General features: G+C 36.0%; 2 protein-coding genes across 3 annotated transcripts; one reads left to right on the top strand and one right to left on the bottom strand.

Moving 5' to 3' along the window:
- Window positions 1-1,484: 1,484 nt before the first annotated feature.
- Window positions 1,485-11,725, bottom strand: LOC123563213 (uncharacterized). 2 transcript variants are annotated; one of them, XM_045355887.2, is made up of 2 exons: window positions 11,596-11,725; window positions 1,485-6,266 (listed from the first exon to the last, which is right to left on the bottom strand). In XM_045355887.2, exon 2 carries the CDS (start codon window positions 6,130-6,132, stop codon window positions 2,710-2,712), a length of 3,423 nt encoding a protein of 1,140 aa, XP_045211822.2. In that variant the 5' UTR covers window positions 6,133-6,266; window positions 11,596-11,725; the 3' UTR covers window positions 1,485-2,709. The 2 variants fall into 2 exon arrangements, with proteins under 2 accessions (XP_045211822.2, XP_045211823.2); XM_045355888.2 differs by lacking the exon at window positions 11,596-11,725 and adding an exon at window positions 6,361-6,457.
- Window positions 11,726-11,935: 210 nt separating this feature from the next.
- Window positions 11,936-22,155, top strand: LOC123563215 (26S proteasome non-ATPase regulatory subunit 10-like). Its single transcript, XM_045355889.2, has 6 exons — window positions 11,936-12,090; window positions 17,939-18,037; window positions 18,725-18,871; window positions 19,774-19,940; window positions 20,961-21,042; window positions 21,577-22,155. The coding sequence occupies exons 1-6, from the start codon at window positions 11,995-11,997 to the stop codon at window positions 21,670-21,672; spliced, it is 687 nt and encodes a 228-aa protein (XP_045211824.1). The 5' UTR covers window positions 11,936-11,994; the 3' UTR covers window positions 21,673-22,155.
- Window positions 22,156-23,007: the final 852 nt, after the last annotated feature.

A 23,007-nucleotide genomic window follows, 5' to 3' on the forward strand; every position in this document is an offset into this window, starting at 1 on the left:
TGCCCCCGCAGCGCCTTGACCTTTGACCTGGTGACCTTGACCTTTGACCTGGTGATCCCAAAGTCAGTAGGGATTGTGTACTCAATAAGTACTATCAGTATGTGAAGTTTGAAAGTCCTGGGTGCAGTGGTTCGCGAGTGAAGGGCCTTCATGCAAAAAGTTAACATTGAACGATTTGGTGACCCCAAAGTCAGTAGGGGTCCTGTACTCAATAAGTACTATCAGCATGTGAAGTTTGAAGGTCCTGGGTGCAGTGGTTCGCGAGTAAAGTGCCTTCATGCAAAAAGTTAACATTGGCCCCTGTGACCTTGACCTTTGACCTGGTGACCCAAAAGTCCGTAGAGGTTCTGTTCTCAATAAGTACTATCAGCAAGTGAAGTTTGAAGGTCGTGAGTGCAGTGGTTCGCGAGTAAAGAGCCTTAATGCAAAAAGTTAACATTGGCCCCTGTGACCTTGACCTTTGACCTGGTGACCCCAAAGTCAGTAGGGGTCGTGTACTCAATAAGTACTATCAGCAAGTGAAGTTTGAAGGTCCTGGGTGTAGTGGTTCGCCAGTAAAGTGCCTTCATGCAAAAAGTTAACATTGGCCTCTGTGACATTGACCTTTGACCTGGTGATCCCAAAGTCAGTAGGGGTCCTGTACTCAATAAGTACTATCAGCATGTGAAGTTTGAAGGTCCTGAGTGCAGTGGTTCGCGAGTAAAGAGCCTTAATGTAAAAGGTTAACATTGGCCCCTGTGACATTGACCTTTGACCTGGTGACCCCAAAATCAGTAGGGGTCGTGTACTCAATAAGTACTATCAGCATGTGAAGTTTGGAGGTTCTGGGTATAGTGGTTCGCGAGTAAAATGCCTTCATGCAAAAAGTTAACATTAGCCCCTTTGACATTGACCTTTGACCTGGTGACCCCAAAGTCAGTAGGAGTCGTGTACTTAATACGTACTATCAGCAAGGGAAGTTTGAAGGTCCTGGGTGCAGCGGTTCGCGAGTAAAGTGCCTTCATGCAAAAAGTTAACATTGGCCCCTGTGACCTTGACCTTTGACCTGGTGATCCTACTGTCAGTGGAGGTCCTGTACTCAATAAGTACTATCAGCATGTGAAGTTTGAAGGTCCTGGGTGCAGCGGTTCGCGAGTAAAGTGCCTTCGTGCAAAAAGTTAACATTGGCCCCTGTGACCTTGACCTTTGATCTGGTGACCCCAAAGTCAGTAGGGGTCGTGTACTCAATAAGTACTATCAGTATGTGAAGTTTGAAGGTCCTGGGTGCAGTGGTTCGCGAGTAAAGTGCCTTCATGCAAAAAGTTAACGTTGTGACGAACGAACGAACGAACAAACTAACGAACGGACGGACAGTTGAAAACTAATATGCCTCCCTTCGGGGGCTTCGGGGGCATAAAAAGACAGGCTGAAGTGGCAATTACGAAGAATGCTAGCACTCATTGTTTCAAGAAAAGTTTGTCTTTATGATTAACTTCTACATTTAGCTACATCCGAAATTTCTCATGGAATTTATACGTAATACTCCATTAGAATCTGGCAAAGACAAATCAAAACGGATATAGGTGGCAGCATTATCATATTTTCAAAGCTTCATGATGACCCAACTCCCGATTCAAAGTAATAACGCTATATAATGCAACAGATTTTGGTATTATTCGAATGAAATATACTAATTAACTAGTAAAAATAGAATTAAGGGCACTAGAATGAAGACGACCATCACAGCTGCAGTGAAACTGATTGTCTTGTTTGGTTTAGAGTCACACCTACACAATTTAGGCCACCGTATGGCGATTTTCCCCATCTTTTTAAGAGGAAGTAATACCCCAGGTGAACCAGGACATTGTTTCAAGCATAACCGGACACATGGATAGAACCTCCATCTTCCCGTAGGTTAGCTTGACGGCTTCATCACACGACGAATTAAGCACCCTAAGCAAGGTTTCGAACCCACGTCGGCTAGGGGCAAATGATTCGAAGTCATAGACATTAACCACTCGGATAAAAATAGAACATGTTTATAGTTTTGTAAATGTAACTTTAATAAATAGTTTTCAATTTCATGTTTAAAAGCGCAAGCAATACATATTTATGTACGTAAAATGCTTTAAATGCAGCGATAAACATAATAAAAATTATCAGAAAAAAAAAGCATTACAACATTATAAAAGACTTAAATAACATAGCAAGCATGTCAAATAAAACATAAAAATATTGCCACTTTTGTTTATTCGTCATTACCTTCTACATGCATATAAAAGTGCCCTGATATATATTTTTAAGCTGAAACAGGTATTAAATTGGCTTTAACAATTTCACGTTGTATTACTCAAGCAAGAGCAGAGCTTCAATTAATTGCCTATATATTACTTTTAATGTGTCCTAAGTAGCATACACTCTTACTTACTTACTTACTTACTTTCTCTTAAAATGATGCTGTACAATTTTTTCATTAGCTTAAACACATACAACTAAATTTCTTTCTCCCTAGTCGAGGCACGCCGTACTTTTATTTGCTCTAGCTCTTATTATTTTGTTTTGTTCTTCAATGCTAAAAGCATCTCTTAAATGTATTACATAGATTTTCATTACAGTATACGACGATGATAAAACCGATGAAATTCAAAGTTCATGCAAATGCATTGTAAGCAAAAGGCTAACACCCTTGCATTTATATATGACAGAAATGAAAAGCATGACAGAAAACCTCTACAACACAACCGAAAACAACGGCTTGTTTGGCTGGTTGTCATTATTTTGTTGGGCATTATTTTGTTGCCTAATGTTAATATTTGGCGCCGCTCCAGCTACATGCGGATTATTTGCGGCCGCCACAGGCGGTGAAACAGTACCTGACACCTGCCTAGAATATTGAGACTGGGGAAGGTGCAACACACCTTGAGAGTTTGGCGACATAGGTTGTGACACAGAGATACCTTGAACACGATTTACTGGAACGTCTCGCGCTGCTGCACCTGACGTTGGAATCGTCGCTGTTGTCGTAGAAATGACCGGTGACACAAACTGAACACTACTGTTAGGAACACTACTGGTTATTCTATTAATGTCGGTTGTATTTACATTTGTTTTTGTTCTTGGCGGTTTTGGCAACGTCGGTGGTAACGAAGTGCTTTTCCCACTAATACGGGATGGTTGTTGTATTATATTCTTTTGTTGAGAATCCGCACTGTTACCTGAACCGCTTGTAACGTTATTTGAAACTGGTTTTTCAGCCTTAAATTGTTTTGTATCAGTTTTGCTTCCATGAGATTGTTTTGGAGCAACCAAAGGAGCAAACAGTCCTTTATATGACGTTTTTGGCCTTGCACCATGAACATTTTTGTCAAAGTCTTTAGAAGTGTTTGCTGGTTGAATTATGACAGGTCTATCTTCCTTTGATGGCGACAGATCCTTCTGCACTTCAGTCATATTTGCTTTCCTTTGAAGAATCCTTTCTGATGGCGACAAAGGCGGCTGGCGGACTATACCGTTAGGACGAGATTCAATGTTACTATTATGCTTTTCAGCGACAGGATGCTCATTTTTCTTTACTACTTCAGTTTCCTTTGGTTTGTCAACTGGAAATTGTACAGATATTGATTCTGTTGCTTCTATAGTCTCTTCAATTTCTTTGCTATTGCCTATTGGGTCGAATACACTCACATCCCTGTCTTTAAAAGTGTAAGTAAGTCGTTTTGCCTTCAGAACTTTTGCGGTAGGTGACGTAGGTGATGTTGGCGATGCTGGTGAGTTTGGACTTCCTTTTAAAACCTTTGCATAAACTATTTCTGTGTTTTTATTATTTGTGTTTCCAAACTGAAAATTTGACTGTGTTTTCACATCGTTATCTTTCGCACGGTTTTCAGCTAAGTTTTCATTCTGCACTTGATCGTCAATTTTATTTGTTCTTAGAAACGCAATTGGCGGCGGTCTCATAATTGGCGATGATGGTAAGACCATTGTATCAGCAGACTGTCTTTTAGGATGAACCTCTTTGCTTTTATCGACTGAAATAATGCCACTCTTTATGGTTTCTTTATTAGCCGTCCCATCTACGTTATCAATAGGTGGTTTTGATTCTCGTTTTGGGGGAATGAATTTTAAAACTGGACCAGAGTCTAGCTTGACTTCAGGTGATAAAGGCACGCGAGCCGTATCTATAGTAACATCATCGTCACTTCTCAAGAATGTGTTTTGTTTCTGAACTTGCGACACTTGAATTTCAGCAACCTTACTGGGTTTTCGTTCTGTACATAATAAGGGCTTCTCTTCTATGACATTTGTAGAAACGGATGTCTCTTTTAATGCAAACACATCGTCATTATTGTTAAGTCCATCTATATCGGCGAAGATAGTGTCCACCTCTTCGTCCATGTCTATTTCATCGTAGTTTAAATCTTCAGCCGTGACAGAATAATTTCTCGGTGGTTTAGGCGGTGGGCTTACCCTTGGTACACTTACCAGCGGTTTTACTGGCACCGGGGAACACACATGTGGCATACCTATCTGGCGAACAGGTTGCCGTAGCGAAAATTTTGTTGGCATTATCCTATTGCTTGCAAATAAACTGGAATTTGACCCATCTATGGAGTCACTTCTATGTTCTAGTCCAGTTCTTTCTTGGTCTTTGTTCAGTTGAACTTCTGCAGACAGGGCTTTACGCCTTCTTTCTAGTCGTCTATCTCTATTGATTTTCATTGTCTGACTTTGTGGACGTCTGTGTCTAAGACGAACTGATTGGTCCATCACGAGAATCATGTCACTGGAATGAGCAAAATCATGACAAGCTACACCTTGTTCGTGTAAACCAGAATTACTCTGAGGAGACTTTTTATCTTTAGTTTCATCATCAAAAGTCAGCAAATCTGCTGATTTACTCAGCCTAAACACAGCATTTTCACCACTACTTTGTTTAGATGAATGTTTCTTTAATGAGCCATGTTCAGTTGGATACTCTTTCCTACCAGGAGGAACTTTTGATCGTTCTTGTGAGGTTCTACTTCTTTTACTACTATTTCTCTTGTCCTGTTCCGGAACACTGTTACGGCCACGTGACTGTCTACCGGCAACATGAACTTCTTCACTTTTAGGGCGTTTCAGACCCCGCCGTTTAGGTTTCTTTCTCAAAAGGTTACTGTCTATGACTTCATACGGTGGTAGTACTTCGTCTTGTTCTATAGGCACTGGGGGTCCAAATAACATCGTCTGAGCGTAATGGCATTCATCGTCAGGACTTTGAGGAACTTTGGTAGTGACAGTGTCGGCAACACTCGCATTGTCGTCAGTCGGGTGAACTACTAATGATTCTCTGTCTGGACCTCCAACGCGTCCGAATGTTGAAAAAGACGAACTCCTATTATATGGGTTTCGAATAGGCGAAACACTTGCCATTAATGCTTCTTGACGCAACAGGGCCGGCCTATCAAGGGTACCTGTTGCAGTGTATGGTATCGGGAAAATTTCGTTTACATCTGTATTTTCGTCAATGGATTCCGATCCTCTTTGGTTATTTGATATATCTTTGTCTTTGCTTTTCCGTTTTGATTGCTTAGTTTCACCGACAAGCGGAACCTGACTACCTGTACTTGACCTATCTTTCCCCTCCCTCCGAATGTTCTCGCGCTTTTTCTTGCGCTTCCTTTTTTCGTCATTTTTCACGCAATAAATTTCAGCACTTCTCCCGATAAATAGATAATATATACAGATTCCATCAGAAAGAACACCCAGAGCCAACTGCAGGACGCCAAGTCCAAGGTAAACCGCATGGACGACATGAGTCATAAACAAGGTTTTATTATATCCACTGTAAAACCCGCTCTCGGAATCAAGTCCACCGGAAGCCAATGCGATCATTCCTAAGGAAGCAACACACCCGAAAATAGAAATAATCATGAATGTCTTCACGGCGCAGATGCTACGTACATAACTGGCAACAATACCAAACATTCCCGCCAAAAGAATGACAGCACCAGACCAGAATCCAGTCCCGATGTAGTATCCCCAAAGATAATTGCTCCATGCTATCACTGCGTTCACTATGCTTCCACATGCGCACAAACAAAGCACCAACGAAATAATAAACACAATTTTATGTGGAAATGTCTGAGGCAACCGGTGGCGTTTTGGTGGCATTATGAAGGTGTTACGGACTCGAAGACTAGTTGCATTATACTAAGTATCCATAGGTAGGGTCTACGAGAGTGAACGCTGCCTCTTGTACCTCGACCTTCCTCCCTCCATACCCAACAGGTCCACTAACACTTTCACTGAAAAATAATAAATACGTATTTTAGCATAAATTTAAAGAACATATCATAAAATACATATACATTGCAACTTTTATTATAATTTGATGTATACCTTCGTCCGCATGAATATGCTAAGTTATTTAAAAATCCTGTTTACTCCATCTTATTCAAAGCAAAATGTAGGTAAGTGAAATAAAATGAAGCGGTGCGGAACTTATATGGTGAAAACGCAACATTATTCATCCCACTCTTTGTACGTATGCGTCTGTGGTTTGTATAAACATATATTCATGGTTGATTTAGTTAATTCACTTTCAAATATATTAAACATTTTTAGCTGCATCATTACCAAACATTTCGTTGAGATGTAATCAGTATAAATTACTGGTACAAAAAAAAATATATACTACATATGTATTACTCAGACTCTGTATGGTATGTTAATTGAGGTAAATTGTTACATGGCGGTTTGATTTTCGTTAGGTTCTTTACACTTTTTCTAAATGTTCGCTTCATGTTTGTACGGTCACAGCTTCTTTTTCATGTTTTCTCCCTCATTTTCATGTTTACAGACAGACAAGCAGACAGACAGACATATAACTTTTTTGCATCGTGTATAACAACATGGTGTGTTATATTAAATCGTGTTAAAGAAGGTTGATGTACCTATTTCCAATTTCGACATGTAATAGAGTTTTCGCGGATATTGTAAGGCCTATCAACTGTTATACTGCGTGAAAGAGAGTTCTAATAGATATCTGAAGTGTTCGTTTTATCATTAATCATTTCTGTTAAACATGCATATCGAATATTTTAGTATGTTGTTTAAATGCATTTGTCCTTGCGGCGATTTTTATTACAATGTACATGGTTTTATGATTTTCTCAAGATTTTCTATATCAATCTTTAGGCTATGCACTGCTGCTGTTCGTTTTTGCATATGTTAGACAAGAAGGTTATCCCTTATTTTAACCAATGTAAGACATTTTGATTGTATACAGTGAAAATTTATGTGACCTTTTGGCAGAATTTGGACACAAAATTGTGACTTTTTACGCTTTCGGATTCCTGTCATTTTAATAATGTTGTGAACATCAACACGTCCCGTTTTCCACTGATCAATCAAGTAAAAACAGAAATTATAACCATACAATTATTTGCACAGTGTCATAAGGAGCAAATATTTCAGTTTTTGCGGGAACTTTCACGTAATTGCCAATGTATGATGTATAGATCCGGTGCAGAATTAATAAAGGTTTATTATCAGACGGGCATTAACACCGATGACTTTCACATGCATTTTTTGCATATTTTATCAGTTTGATAAATTCGGTTAATTTTTTGCAAAACTTTTGTTCCCTCGTGGTAACTATGGTTATCAACTTTTAAAGCCCCACAAAAATGTATGCGCTTAAAAGTAGGATTATCTTGTATTATAAATCTTTTAATTTCCATTTCGTCAAAAGATCTTAAAAGGGACATTTAGTGTATACTTTAACAAAATTAGTTACTCACAAATGTCGAGATTAATCATACAATAAAAGATTCGGTTTAAAGTTTTAACATACATGTATATACATAATGCTCAGATGTTTCAATACATCTTCAGGTTCTCATAACAGCGACCGCGGCAAATTAATCTAAACACGGTGTTTCCCGGGTCTATATCCTTTGTTCCTTTCTTTAAGTTAAAATCAAACGTCTCAATATGATATTTTGACAGCTCCAACAGTGATGTTAGTAATACATCCGTCATTCAACAGATTATCTGAGTATCCGATTATTTTTGGGTATATCAAACATGTCTAAAACTCGACATGACTTCCGTCAGAAAATATATGTACAATGAACTGTACAAATATCTTAAATAGCTTTTTAATCTGATACCCCAATTAAAAGTTGATTAATAGCATTTTCAAGTTTCATTTGAATTCTCACTCCACCCAGCATCTTATAGTGTGTATATATATGGCCCCGAAGGCACGAAATCAGTCACCACAGTGTGTCAGATAAATTCATGCCTTTCCATACCGTATTTAAGCTTCAGCTTTATTATGTAATTTAATATTAAAATTATGCATAAACAAGAGTTGCCTGTAAGAAAACACGCTCTACTTTTCTCAGTGCTTGACTCTGAATTACAGCTTTGCCAGTAAAAAGGGCATCACTCAGTCAAAATTCAAATCAGAGTTGGGACTATTTTTTCTGGTGTAGCTTTGATGGTAAATAACCATTTCAAGTCAATAGCTTTGAAAGTAACAGTGATACTAGTAGCGGACGTTATAAAGGGGCATAACTCTGTCAAAATTTCAAACCAGAGATATGGGGACTGTTTCTCTAGTGTGGCCTTTGATAGTAAATAACTATTTTAAGTTTCAAGTCAAAAGCTTTGATAGTAACAGACATATTTGACTTTATCAAAAACTTTAATAACCAAAAACATCTAAGTTAAAAGGGGCATAACTTTAACAAAATTCAAATCAGAGTTATAGGAATTGTTTCTCCTGGTGTAGACTTTGATAGTAGATAACTGTTTTTCAACTTTCAAGTCAAAAGGTTTGATAGTAACAGAGATATTTGACTTAAGCAAAACTTTAACCAAAAAATTCTAAGTTAAAAAGGGGCATAACTCTGTCAAAATTCAAATCAGAGTTATGGGGGTCATTTCTACTGGTGTAGACTTTGATAGTTAATAACTATGCTAAGTTTCATGTCAATAGCTTTGATAATAACAGAGATATTTGACTTTATCAAAAACTTTAACCAACGGCGGTCGACGCCGGGGCGAGTTCAATACTTCTACTTTTTCTGCTAAAATGATATGCCCGTTGTTAAAAGAAACTGAAAAGTGGTGTAAAAAATATACGATATATACTAAATAGCCGGACATTAATTAAGGATACCATTCGCTGTCTGAGAGTAATGCAGATGGTAGACTTCTTTTTAGCCAAACTGACACAATTTCGGTAATGTGGCGACTTTCCAGCTTTTGACGACGGATGAAGATTCCAGGAGCCGTTCTGAGCATTACTTCAGCCACAGACGGGTACCTGGGTAAAACCACTGACGGTTCCTCACATGACAGAGTGAGCTTTCGATCCCACAGCAGTGAGAGGCAGGTGTTTCAAAGTCAGCGGTCTTAACCACTCGGACAAAAAAAAGTATGTGTACAGTTCAGTTATGCAACTGAAATGATAAAGATTTGTGTCAAATAAAAAGTGCATTCATTCATTGTTACCGACTGTAAATAAAAGTAAAAAATGTTGATGAGTTAATATATGAAATACTCTTTAAATTATAAAGATATATATAACGTGTTCGACACGCATTAAAAATGTGATGTAAAATTGTAGCTCTAGCTGTAATATACAGCTTACTCCAAGTGCATTGTCTTACACAATGTTGATTTATTTCATGTGACGTTGCTCTATGTATTTTACACATGAACACATGCAATAAATTGTTTAGTTTCTACCTGCTGAGATTATTTTTTCTTTCAACCACGGTGGCAAGTCACTCATCAAACTCATCTCTTTCTGGACACAACAGCCTAAAGCGATGAAGTTTTATTTGCCATGTCGTGCGCCCCGCCCCCAACCCCCACCCGAAAAATAAATAAATAAATAAAAAGAACACAACAACGTAACATCATCCGTTGGAACGACCCACAGATGTCTGAACGGTCGCATTTTTTACCACGCATTTTAGTATTTTAATAGTATACAAGGGATATAGTTTGTATAGTTTATAATTTATTTCACTGACTCTATTAACCGCACGTGGGAAGTTGTAAATAATTAAAGCAAGAAGTAAGGTAATATAGTGAACTGTATTAATATAGCCTGTGATTAATGAAGAGTAACGCAGTATATCTTTGATATGATAGACCTGCGCTGAAACTTTTCTTCATGAACCCAGAGTGGTTTATTATAGTTTAACTTACTTACAAAAACAAAGTGCATGTTTATAATATGGTTCAATATACTTAATTAATGTAGTTTAATATATTCTGTTTGTGTGTACGCTATAAAATATTTGACATAAACTATGATTAAGGAACGAGTTAAAATATTATCAGACGATACATATCTTAAAGGAAAAGGCAAGTCTTAAGAATAATTACATTTGCAAACGGTTCAATGCATTGGTAAAATAAATATATCCATAACGTAGAAAGTTGAAAACTCAATATATTTTGCTGACACCGATCTAAACTGAAATGGGGCGTTTATAATACAAAAATCTATAAGTCAAGGTGGTTAAGACTCGCATACAAATAGCGAGGACAGAAACTGTTGAATATGTAATATTTATAAAGTCTGAAAATAGAGTAATGCGATATTTCGCGCTGGTCAAAACTGTACTTTTTGCAATTTATAAAATAATACTATGTATAAATCATTAATGTAGATTCATGATTATGTGCGATTTTGAGATGTTAGGAGAAAAAATCTTCGCTTATGCAGAACAGTTTACATTTAGTTGCAGTTTGGTATAAAGATATGTACCAGTTTGCCCGAAACAGTCAGAGTAACCAATGGCAAATTTATGTAAGAAACCTTTGTAATGGTTATATCATGAAACTGAAAAAGAAATGTGAACGTTACCCTCTTAAATAGACTCTAACACATCAAAAATTGTAAACATCCTTTGACAATTTATATAACTTATCTTTTTTAAAAGAAAATAAAATTCAGGAAACATGTCACAACAATTTTTTGACAAAGTTTTTCGTAATGTTGAACTTTCGAGATGATCTATGTATATTGATTAAGAATGTTTCTGCCGAAACCTTATGTAATATGTTTGCGTAGTAGGCAGGGATAGTGGCATTTTTACGCCCACGACATATAAAACTGACGTTGACTTAACCATACATTTGTATTTTTATCACCTAATAGTATGCTACGGACATCGCAGTTCTTGCCTACATACACGTTCAAAATATAAACACAAAACTACAAAAATAGCATATAGTTCTAGCAACAATACATTAAGTAAAAAAGAATACAAATAGATACACACACAAATATACTTTACTCACATCTAAGGTCACTTCTGTATTTGTGATAATTGTATATAAACATGGTACTGTGTATGTTCAAAGAAAATGCGACGAACCCTAATACAAGAGACTTTGCATCTTTATATAAATAAAATGAAATTTATTTGTTATGTATCCAAATGCAGTAAATAACACACTTTAATGTAATTTCTTCTGCTAGCATTAAAGGTACAATGAAAGTTGCATAGAAAATATAGGCCTGTCAAGATTAATGTCAAATTAATACAATTAGACGGTGTTACAGTACAAAATGAAAATATACAGAAAATTTATTCATCCTACCTGAAATAATCCAATAACGCGTGTACTTTTATGTCTTAAACATGAAAAGTTTTGATGATTATAAAAGTTTCATAGTTTGTTTACCTCACCTGTTATACAGGTAAGTGCGTATTCGCATGTAATATGCACTAGACTAGAGTTGACTTTTCAAAATGTAAGAAATTCTTATATTTGATCGAATTTAGTACTGTTAAATTTGATTCAACCGTATTAATGTACTAAACAAAATTTTATGTCTGATAATATAAATATGAACAATTTTCTCAACGAAACTGATCAAAAATAAAATTAATGCACCTGTCGAACACGCCCAGGCCGGCAATGAAAGGCCAGTTTTGATTAGTTGAACGATTAATGCTGCATCCAATCAAATTAAGTCTACTTTCATTTTAATACAACATGGATGAAATAAGCAAATTGACGTACGATGGCAATTTTGAACTGCTCAAAATTAAGTTAAGAGAGGATAACAGTCTTGCAACAAAACCTGATGATGTAATATAAATGTTATTCTTTCACTTTATTGTAATTGTAAGAATATCAAATGTTTTAAACCGTCACATTCAGTGTTGCATATATTCGCTTAATGCAGATACGATGTGCCATGTGGGTGGGGTAGTTCAACAAACCAGTACTTGCAGTAGTTTACACTCTGCCAGTTCAGTTCCTTCTTTATTTATATAAACAATAAAATTTTCATACATCATTTTCAGTACTTTAGAGCATTTCAATGGTATGAAAACCATATATAGCTAGTAACAGTTAGTAAACAGGCTGGTAACATTGCCCGATCGGGCTTATGACACAAAAAGTAATATTTCTTGAAAAATAATGAAGATATTTCTTTCAAACTTGGTCCATTTGTTAAGCATAACAAATGATACAAATTAGAATAAAAATAACTTATTTGCCTTCAGTTTTGGTAGAATTATTTCCCCTTTTCAGATTTTTATGACACATAATCTTTGAAGTCCAAAAAACAATGTTCTAATGCTAAGCTTAATACAAAAAAGGGTTAAATGGCTTTCTAATGCTCTAAATTATTGCGCTAGTACATGAATGTAAACATTTTACTCTGCTTCCACTTACAACATTATAGAGAAATGTTAGTCCTAAAAAAATTGCTCATACATCTGCACTAGAAACAAAGGATTTACAGTCAACTCGTCCCCTAGTCAACACGTCCCCCAGTCAACTCATCCCTGATTTGGTCATTTCATCCCCCTCGGCGATTTCAAATTGGTCATTTCGTCCCCCCATTTCGGCCCCCTTTTTAAAAAGTATTTTTGAGAAAAAAAATCAAAGTATAATAAATTAAGACGGGTTTTTTCTTTCAAATAAGGATATTTTACGCTAAAAATGTACATAAGTTTTCGTTTGTTTTAAGAACTTTTTTGCTTTAAAAATGATCGATTTAACAAGGAGGATTTTCTGGGGGTTTTTCTGTTTTTTTTCTCTTTGTTTTTGTAAGTCTGCTATGTTGGATAACATGATTGCTGTTTAAATGTCCGTATTTGATGCTGCTTATTTTCAAACTCTTGCATAAGATTAAACTTTTTATTAAACTTTTTTTATAACAAATACTTTCCTCACTCCAATCAACTATTAACACATTTAATTCTACTAGGGGAAAATTTTGACACATTTCATTCAGTCAATCAACAACTTCTCGTGCAATTAAATACCATTAACACCTCCCAATCAGCCCAATCAAGGCCTTTTAATGTGATTAATAACCTTTAACACCTCGTATGCAGGTATATGCTCATTCTACTTTTTTTTTAGAAACCACTGTCTCCCTACTTTTGAAGTATTTAAGTATTTCTTTTTTTATTTTAATGACAAAAATGGATATAAAGCATGTTGGTTATTTTTAGTAAAACATGTGACAGATATTAGTTGTTTACTTATTCTTTATTTAATTTCTAATTAAAACTTTCTTTTATTATGACCAGAGGTAAGGATTTATTGCTCTCTCTATTCTTACTATGATTTTTAAAAAGTTAATTAGATTTTCTAATATATTATATTTAAAATTCTAAGGGCATTGTATTTATTTTTTCATTTTTTATTTCAGTTAATTGTCTTATATTTTCAGTATATTTCTTTTACTATTTTATCAAACCTAATTATTTAAAGTTAATTATTTCTAATATAACTCCTTCAAAACTCACGATGATTTTAAATAAAAGTTTTCAAAGTCAAAAAAGCAAAAATGCCTAAAATATTAAGGGGGACAAAATTTCTAAAAGGAGGACGAATTGACGAAAAGGGGGACGAGTTGACCAAAATCGGGACGAGTTGACCAAATTTTATCACGAGGGGGACGAAATGACCAATTTTGGGGGACGAAATGACCAAATTGGGGACGAGTTGACTGGGGGACGAGTTGACTAGGGGACGAGTTGACTTGATACCGAAACAAAGTATTTACCCTCAATATATAGAATAAAGGTATTGGCGTACAAGTTTGGAGCACTAGAAAGCCATTGAACCCTTTTCTGTTTTAAACATTGCATTAAAACATAATATTTTTGGACTTCAAAAATTATGCATCATAAAAATCTGAAAAAGGGAAGTAATTCTAACTAAACTGAAGGCAACAAAGTTATTTCTACCTTGATAAGCATTATATGTAATGCTTAATAAATGGACCAAGTTTGAAAGAAATATCTTCATTATTTGTCAAGAAATATTACTTTTTGTGTCATAAGCCCGATCGGGCAATGTTACCAGCCTGGTAAACTGGTGTATACAGTTTCTTTTATATTGTGACGGTCAAACTGTAACGTCGGACCAAAATGTGCCAAAAACCGAGTGGAAATTGAGTTTTATGAAGTTTGCATTTAACACCAAATTTTGACATTTTTCTGCACTCTACTTGTAATACATAATAAATACAGACGAATACCTGATAATCTTGCTTGTTTCTATCAGTAAATTGTTAAAAAATATAATAGTTTCAAAACGAAACACGTTAGCTGAAATCCTATGTTAACAAGCGCGCAACTGCGGTGAAGTACGTACCGCGTCAAATCGCCGACCGGTCAATTTCGTCCCCCGTTCTTTTCTCGTTATTCATCTGCTGCATGTTTTGAATTTGTTGAAGCTTAGTAGATACTTTTATTGACAGTGACATGAAAACAATCGTGGGATCTGAAAATTGTTTGAGGAGGGCCGTTCTGGAAAAAAATACGTACAGTAACTTTAACTACACACCGCGAAGTTTGCATTTGTAGACAAAGTGACTTTGTATATTTTCTAGGATGTTTTTATGTATATATCTTTTTCTGTATATTGGTCTTACGCTTTAAATAATAAACAACACAGTTAACATCATATTTCGTGTTCATTTCCTTTAAGTTCACAATGACGTAAAAAATGAGAATTCAGCGTACAGGTTTCCACAGATTCTCCAATAATTGAAATGTAAATGTTGTAAAGTGCGCGTCTTCTGATTGGTTGATAAGGATCAAAACAATGCATCATAAAATATCATGGCTGAAAAACAAGGTCAATACTGCAGGATAGCTATAAATTTATGGCCGGAATAAGGTAATGCTGTGTATTTCAAGAATATCATCAGTGCAGATCGCGAGAAAAAGGTTCTATCTTTGTGGACATGCTATATATTTCATGGTGTTTAACAATTTCCATTCATGTATTCGAGTTGAGAGCAAATTTTGCTCGCAGCAGATCCCAGGTTTTTGACATACTTTGGCTTGTTGCGGTGGCTGCAAAAGTCAGAAATTAAAAAGCAGCCACTCAGCGACAGTAAGCTTGTCTAGTGTAGTGATAGTAGGTTTATAGGCTACTTCCAACAGCCTTGCTGTTGGGTTAACCCAAACCTAAACGACGTTGTTAAAGTGTCTGCCTACAGATCTTGAGGTCGGGGGTTCGAACCCCAGTAGGGACCTTGGTATTTTCTCTCCCAGGGTTTACTTTAATGGTGTCAGAAGTGTTTGACTAACTCATGCGGTGGGCATGGAGTGTCATTCTGGAGAGCTGGTAAGCTCTGAAAAGTAAAGGGAGAGAAGTGTAGTGATAGTAGGTTTATAGGCCACTTCCAACAGCCTTGCTGTTGGGTTAACCCTTTAGCATGTTTAGCGACGTGGTGAGAGTGTCTGCCTACAGATCTCGAGGTCCGGGGTTCGAGCCCCAGTAGGGACCTTGGTATTTTCTCTCCCAGGGCTTACTTTACTGGTAATCAAGTGATACAGTACTGGTATGTGGTCACACGGATGTAATTACACGGTATAATTTTCACACTGGTATATCATGTTTAAGTTGGTTTGGTTTGTACGTATTATTAAATGATCTTTCTTGTATCTAGAAAAAGTAACATTATTGGTTATTTACAAGACACTTATTAGACCCATTTTAGATAATGGAAACACTGTTTTGTGTTTGGTACCCTTAGCACAATGAAAAAGGAAGTTAAGACAATTGAAAATATTCAGTGTAGAATTTCCAAGTTACTTCTAGAATTGTACAACCTTATTATTAATTATATACCAATCAAAAGAATTCAAATTGATGACATTACACATGTATATGAATTTAATACAAGTTTGTAAGATGGCCCTGATATGACCCTGTGAATACGAATGAAAAGTGTTCAAAGAGTCAACATTATATAGATGAAATAGAATGGATTTAATACAAGTTTATAAGGTAATCGAAAATGGTGATGATATCACAATGGATGGGATGTTTGACTTTGCTGATAGCCAAACAATTAGTTTAGAAAACACAGGAGCTTGAAAACTTTTCCAGAATTAAAAATAGTTGTTAAACCAGTACAGATAATGTGCAGATATAGTGTTTTTGTTGAGCCCACTTGCGGAAGCGAAGACATAGCTGTTCGGTGTATGTGCGTGCGTGCGTCTGTCTGGATTTGTCCGGACCATAACTTGCATGGAGCAATCTCGTTTATATTTGGCATGAATGTTAACCTCAGTGAGACGGAGTGCCATGCGCAAACCGCAGGTTCCTATCTCAAAGATCAAGGTCACACTTGGGAGGTCAAAGGTTAAATTCAATAATGACTTTTCCGGAGCATTTCTTCTTCATGCATGGAGGGATTTTGATGTAACTTGGCACAAAGGTTCACAACCATGTGACGAAGTGTCGTGCGCAAGAACCAGGACCCTAGGTCTAAGGTCAATGTCACACTTAGAGGTCAAAGGTCAGATACAAGAATGGCTTTGTCCAGAGCATTTCTTTTTCATGCATGGAGGGATTTTGATTTAACTTGGCACAATTGTTCACCATCATGAGACGGAGTGTCATGTGCAAGAACCTAGAATTACTTCCCTTTGTTGTTACTATATATAGCTTATATTGTAACTTTTTCATTACTGGTCATAGGGAAAAATCAAGACCACTTTTCTGTAGTACAATATGCATGTTACATCCAATTTTGAGGTGTATTTTGATCTTTCTCTACTGGTAAGGATTTTTGTGTGGACTTAGATTTTTTTAAAGATTTACTTTCCTTTGTTGTTACTATAAATAACTTATATTGTAACTTTTTGCAATCATTTTTTATTTGGCATAAATGTTTGCCTCAATGAGACAGGGTGTCATGTGCAACTCCTAGCCCTTTTGACAGCTGGCTGGCTCGACATGTTGCCCGTGGGCATCTAGTTTAATTACTTTTTGCATATTTCAGCTGAAGAATTCTAACTAGCTCACAAGCTGAGAATCAAAGATAATAACATTTTGTCTAAAGTCTTTTATTGGTTTTGCAAATAAAAAAAAGATATTAATTAGTACAACAGAAAAACAATACTTATACTCCATATGTTTTGTAAAACTCATATAAATAAAAGCTTGTTTCACACATCACACACTTTCTATATAATTCATTATTACAAGATTAAAGCATACTGTGTTTCATTAAGACGTATGATTATTTATTTCCTTAAAAAAGCTGTGATCTGTGCATCCTCAATGTATTTATAATGATTAATATAATAGCTTAAAATTAGATTCTGAATAATTTTAATTAATAATTAATACTAATTAAACTGCTTGTGGTCAAAGGGAATGAGCAAAATGCTTGAGTTATTTAAGGATTTCAGCTACCCAAAGAAAATATGAGGAAAATGGCCTTGACTACAAGAATTGCTAGAGTGAGACTTGGTGCTCAGGCAGTTGATGCTTGTGCAATCATCATTTTCCTGTACTTTTTTACTCACCCCTCTATTTGCTTTCCTAGACATTACCATAGAAGTTAAAGGATGTACTTATAAAAGACACATTGCAACATAATTATTTACTCTCACCACAGGTCATTTGATGGGGATTTTGAGATTCTGATCAACTTCCTTTTTTTCAGACACAACGCATGCCACTGCACTGGGCAGCTTCTGGTGGCCACACTGAAATTGTGGAATACCTTCTGTCACTAAATGTACCAGTAGATGCAAGGGATGAGGTAAATCTGTATATTTTGGTTATTGTCTTGCAGATATTATGGCATGGAGATTTTTTTCCTTAAGGGCCAATATTGGGTTAAGTTAACACAGTCACCATGCCACTGTAGTAGGACAAGCAGTTGGTATTAGTATTCATTCACTTTCATACCATAATTTCTGACAAATCAGTTAGGTCAAAATTGTTACTTTTTTCCCATTAAATCTGTTTTTGCCAAAATGGCTAATTAATCAGACATGAATTGAAAACATTACAAATATGATACTTCAAATATGTAAAGTATTTGTTTGTTTTGGGTTTATCACTGTTTTTCAAAAGTATTTCAGTTATGTAGCGACGGGCAGATAACCTAGCCAGTGTTCCTGGATTCTATACCATTACAAACCTGTTCTTGGCAAGTAACTGCCAACTTCACCACATGAAACAGAGGTGGAGGACGAATGATTTTAGACACAATGTTTTTCATCAAGTCGTCACTTAGAACATAATCCAACCTGGTGATTGAACTCGCAATGCTGCGATCCATATCTCTCCCTATTGAGTTACGTGGGCGGGCTTAATTGTTTGTTCATTGTGGTAATGCAACAATGAAACTTAATCCCCCCTGAATATAACTGATTTCACAGTACATGTTTGATAAAAGCTGAAATAAAACGTACGGGTAGTAACAGTATACATTATTATACAGTCAAACTGGACACCTTTGATGATAGCAGCTTCAGCAGGTAGAACACAGATTGTTGTTAACCTCCTCGCACATGACGCTCAAGTTAACGCTGTCAACAGAACTGGTCAATGTTCGTTACACTATGCTGCATCCAAAGACAGATATGAGGTAAGGAATGAATTAGCAGTTAAAAATGCAATGTTAAGCACCAGTTTATCTGCATGTAACTGCAAACTTTACCACATGAAACAGAGGTCAAGAGGACAAATGATTTCAGACACAGTGTCCTTTATCAAGTCGTCCCGGAGAACATACGACCCACCCAGGGATCAAACTCACAACCCCGCGACCCATAAAACTACCAGAGTTTAGGTTAATATTTTGACTACTTTATAGCTTAAATTGGTTCATTGTAAACAGCTTCATATACCAAATTAAGCCGTACTGTTTAGTTGAACTTTTTACTTCTTTAATGGCTTACAGTCGGGTTCATCCTAAAACTTCTTTGTCCACTTCATGAAGCTTTACTATCATTTGGTACAAAAGTATTTTTACTATGTGCCTGAAAGTAAAGACAAATGTTGTTATTATTATGTTCATGCATATTCCTGTTGCTACATTCTGCTTTATTTACACAGTTATTTCCCAGTGTATTAATGGGTCTAAAGATAACGTTATTTTTACAGGTCCATTTATTAGTGTTTTAAATAGATTTATTTAGCTAAAAACTTAAGAATTGCAGCTACATTTGATTCTGATCCCATTGAATTGTATGTAATTATAAAATTACACTAGATTGTAGAATTTTTGATAGACAGAATGTAACCTTTAATAGCCTGCTGGTGGTAAGTGATTCTGCCTTTGCAACCAGTGCAGGGTGATCTTGTTCTGCACTGTTTGCTATTCAGTCTGTAAATTTTCAGCGAACACCCCTTTGATTAACAAGTGGTACTGCCCAAATTGAAATAATGGACCAGTCCATTTTAGAAAGTTAGCATGATAAAGGCTAATGTATAAAGAAATAGATTTGGAGTGGATCATCTGTTGAACTGTTTCTTTACCAATGTTAGATATCAGAGAAGTTACTGGAGAATGGAGCAGATCCAAATATTGGAGATTGCTATGAGAATACACCACTACATCGTGCAGCATCTAAAGGTCATGTAAAGCTGGTGAAATTATTACTGCAGTATCAGGTGGATGTTAATTACAAGGATTCTGTTGGTAACACTCCATTGTAAGTTGCTTTTGTTGGACAATATCATGTTCTGCATTGATATACTTTGTTAATGAATGGATAATTATTCAGGTTTGTTTTATTTGCCGAGATCCGTGAGTCCATTCAGTATCTATTTAATAGAAATTCACCTAAGCCGGTGCTAGCAGACATGAGGGGCATTACACTTTCCATTACCTCTCATGCATAGATATAGTCAAACCGAGTCTGCTATTATTTTGCTTGGTTGTATTTTATGCTTCCAAAGGATTTTCTTATATATTTTATTTCTTGAGTTGTAATGTCTTCAGAATGCTGAGGGAAGCCATTAGGGTAATGGTCCTTGCGTATCAAGAGTTATTCAGCAGCTGCTGTAACATGAACCAAACATACATTAAAGCTACAGTCAAACTCACTTGAACTTGATGGGACTTGCAAAACGTTGTTCAAGATATCAGTAGTTTTCAGCCATCAAACAATATATACATTATACAGGGATTTTGTCAGGACCTAAGATGACTTTGAACATAAGGCGATATTCACATTATCTTGAGTTCAAGTGGACAAAGTTTGACAGTATTTATTAGCAGTTAAAAGCTGAAGTAATTGAAAAGTTTGACAAATAACATCCTCTTTAAGAGTGAATCTTGTTTTAGTTATACATTAAAGGGCTGTTGTACCATTACGTTTTGCCATGGAGCATGTATATATACAAAAAGGTGTGTTAACAGCCTGTAATCTCTGTAACACACCTTTTCTTTCCATTTAAAATAGCAGTATGGGCTGTTTTATGATAGAATATGTATACTGTAAAAGCATATATTTTCGCTGGGTAAAAATTTTGCGAATTTGAAATTTTGAGTATGTTCGCGAGGTTTAATATTTGTGAAATTGTAAAAATGGTATCCTACTTGAATTTCAAATATACTATGAATATTTACCCAAGGATTAATTTTCACGAGATGTGGGCCTCACAAATATAGCATAAATTAAACCCTCGCAAAAATTTCTGCTTTTACAGTAAAGAACATTTTATTCCAGACATTTAGCATGTGAAGAGGAGAGGTCAGAGGTAGCAAGATTGCTCATAGAACATGGAGCTTATGTAACCATCATGAATAAGGTAACAATATACAGACTAGAACTTTTCGTGTTTCAGCCATTCATTCACAGTTTAGATGAAGATTGTTAATGTCTTTGTTTTACACTATTTGGTATAAAATGCATATCTTGGGTCTCCTTGGCTGAGTTGTTAAGGTTGCTGATTTTGAATCTCTTGTCCCTTGTTGCTGTGGGCTCAAAACCTTGCTTAGGGTGTGGAATTTTTTATGTCAGGAAGCCATTGATCTGGCTTACATGTAGGTGGTTCTACCCAGGTGCTGCCTGAATTATTGCTTAGAAGGCCATCAAAAACTTTAAAGTTGTATTGTACATGTTCCTGAAATCCTAGACAGAGGGAATTCCACTAAAACTGCCAATCCATACATATTTGCGAAATAGTACTGGTATTAATCAATGTAAGTATATTACATGTACACATGTATAAAAATTGACTTACAAGCATTTGTTGAAGGTATTGAATTTCAAACAGCTTATTTCAGCCCTGATTTAGTCAGGTCTACATAGTATTCCTTGTCTGTTATTCTTACTATTGTAGGAGGAGAAAACACCACTAGATCTAGCACCACCAAACTTGAGACGGACACTACAGAAACACAGTGAACAAGTACAGATCATACCTACAGACAGATGAATTCCTGAATATTCTGTTTCTGCTCTCTTAACATAACACAAGACTCTGTTATAAAAAACAACATTTTCTTGAGGAGGAAGTTATCAGTTTAGGAATTCAACAAAATAATGATTTAGGTCAGAAATTTGATGGACACATTCCTATCAAAACAGTTGAATGGAAACTGAAAGCATAATATTTGTGCATTTATAATACACACAATACTTTTTGACCATAAAGCTGCTGGTGTATGTTATGTACTGAAATACAAGTCATTTTTGACAACATCATGATCAATCTGAGATGGTCCGGAATAGCATATTACCACATTTATACTGGATAGCCACCAATAAACCCACATAATCTTCAACTTGCACATTAAAATCTTCATTGAAGGATTAAATTTCTACTTGAAGATCTTGTGTTAATTGCATAGTGTTTCATTTTGTTATTTTTGTCATTTAAAATCATCTTTTTCATTAATAAAGTGTTCTTCATGTTTCATCAGTTTAGTCTCGGTACCATTTACCACAACACACACAACCTTCAAACAAGAGAAAGTCTGTAAAACTTTGTGCAGATGGCTTCAGTAACTCTTGACCAATAGCTATTGCACTGCATAGGATGTTTATCTGCACTTTGTAGATATACCTGTCATTGTGGGGGTAGAAACAGTCGCTGTTACCAGTCACCTGAAAAACTGTTTATGCTCGCCAAGTTCAGGTGTGAGCCCACAGGCATCTAACTTCGTAAACTGGCTATTGTGGTCAATGAATGTGCTGTCAGTAGATCAGATATCAAGGTTATACTGTTCCTTGTCTTAAAAATTGTTTCCCTTTAATATAGAATACCTTGACTTAGACATATGAAACTTGATGTGGCATTGTTGTGGGTTAAGTGGGTAAAGGTCAGTGATATGAAGTTCTAAAAAGTAACTTCATGTGACAGTTTACGCAGTGTGCAAATGACTACTGCTGATTTTTCTGCTTGTCTCATTGTAAGCTTTTAAAGCAAAATTCGAATAGGCTTTAAGCTAGAACACATTTTTGGTCTAGCACTTTTATGTCGTGCAACTGATTCCTAAAAAAGTTTAGCAAGTCTATGTTTCTCTCAGAAAACAGCGAATGATGTCCATGTGTTGACTATCTTTCCTGCTTTTGCAATAACAACCTTTTTAACCGATCTACATTTTATTATGTCTCCCCCAGGAGACATATTGTTTTTGCCCTGTCCGTCCGTCCGTCAGTCCGTCCGTACGTCACACTTCATTTCGAGCAATAACTGGAGAACCATTTGACCTACAACCTTCAAACTTCATATGGTTGTAGGGCTGCTGGAGTAGACGACCCCTATTGT

Source organism: Mercenaria mercenaria, chromosome 2 (genome assembly GCF_021730395.1).
Source record: "Mercenaria mercenaria strain notata chromosome 2, MADL_Memer_1, whole genome shotgun sequence".
Lineage (NCBI taxonomy): Eukaryota > Metazoa > Mollusca > Bivalvia > Venerida > Veneridae > Mercenaria > Mercenaria mercenaria.

Coding starts and splice junctions, on each gene's coding strand:
- LOC123563213 (XM_045355887.2), bottom strand. CDS start 6,132: ATGCCACCAAAACGCCACCGGTTGCCTCAGACATTTCCACATAAAATT.
- LOC123563215 (XM_045355889.2), top strand. CDS start 11,995: ATGGATGAAATAAGCAAATTGACGTACGATGGCAATTTTGAACTGCTC. Junction 12,091..17,938: donor TTGCAACAAAACCTGATGAT/GTAATATAAATG, acceptor CCTTTTTTTCAG/ACACAACGCATGCCACTGCA. Junction 19,941..20,960: donor TCTGTTGGTAACACTCCATT/GTAAGTTGCTTT, acceptor ATTTTATTCCAG/ACATTTAGCATGTGAAGAGG.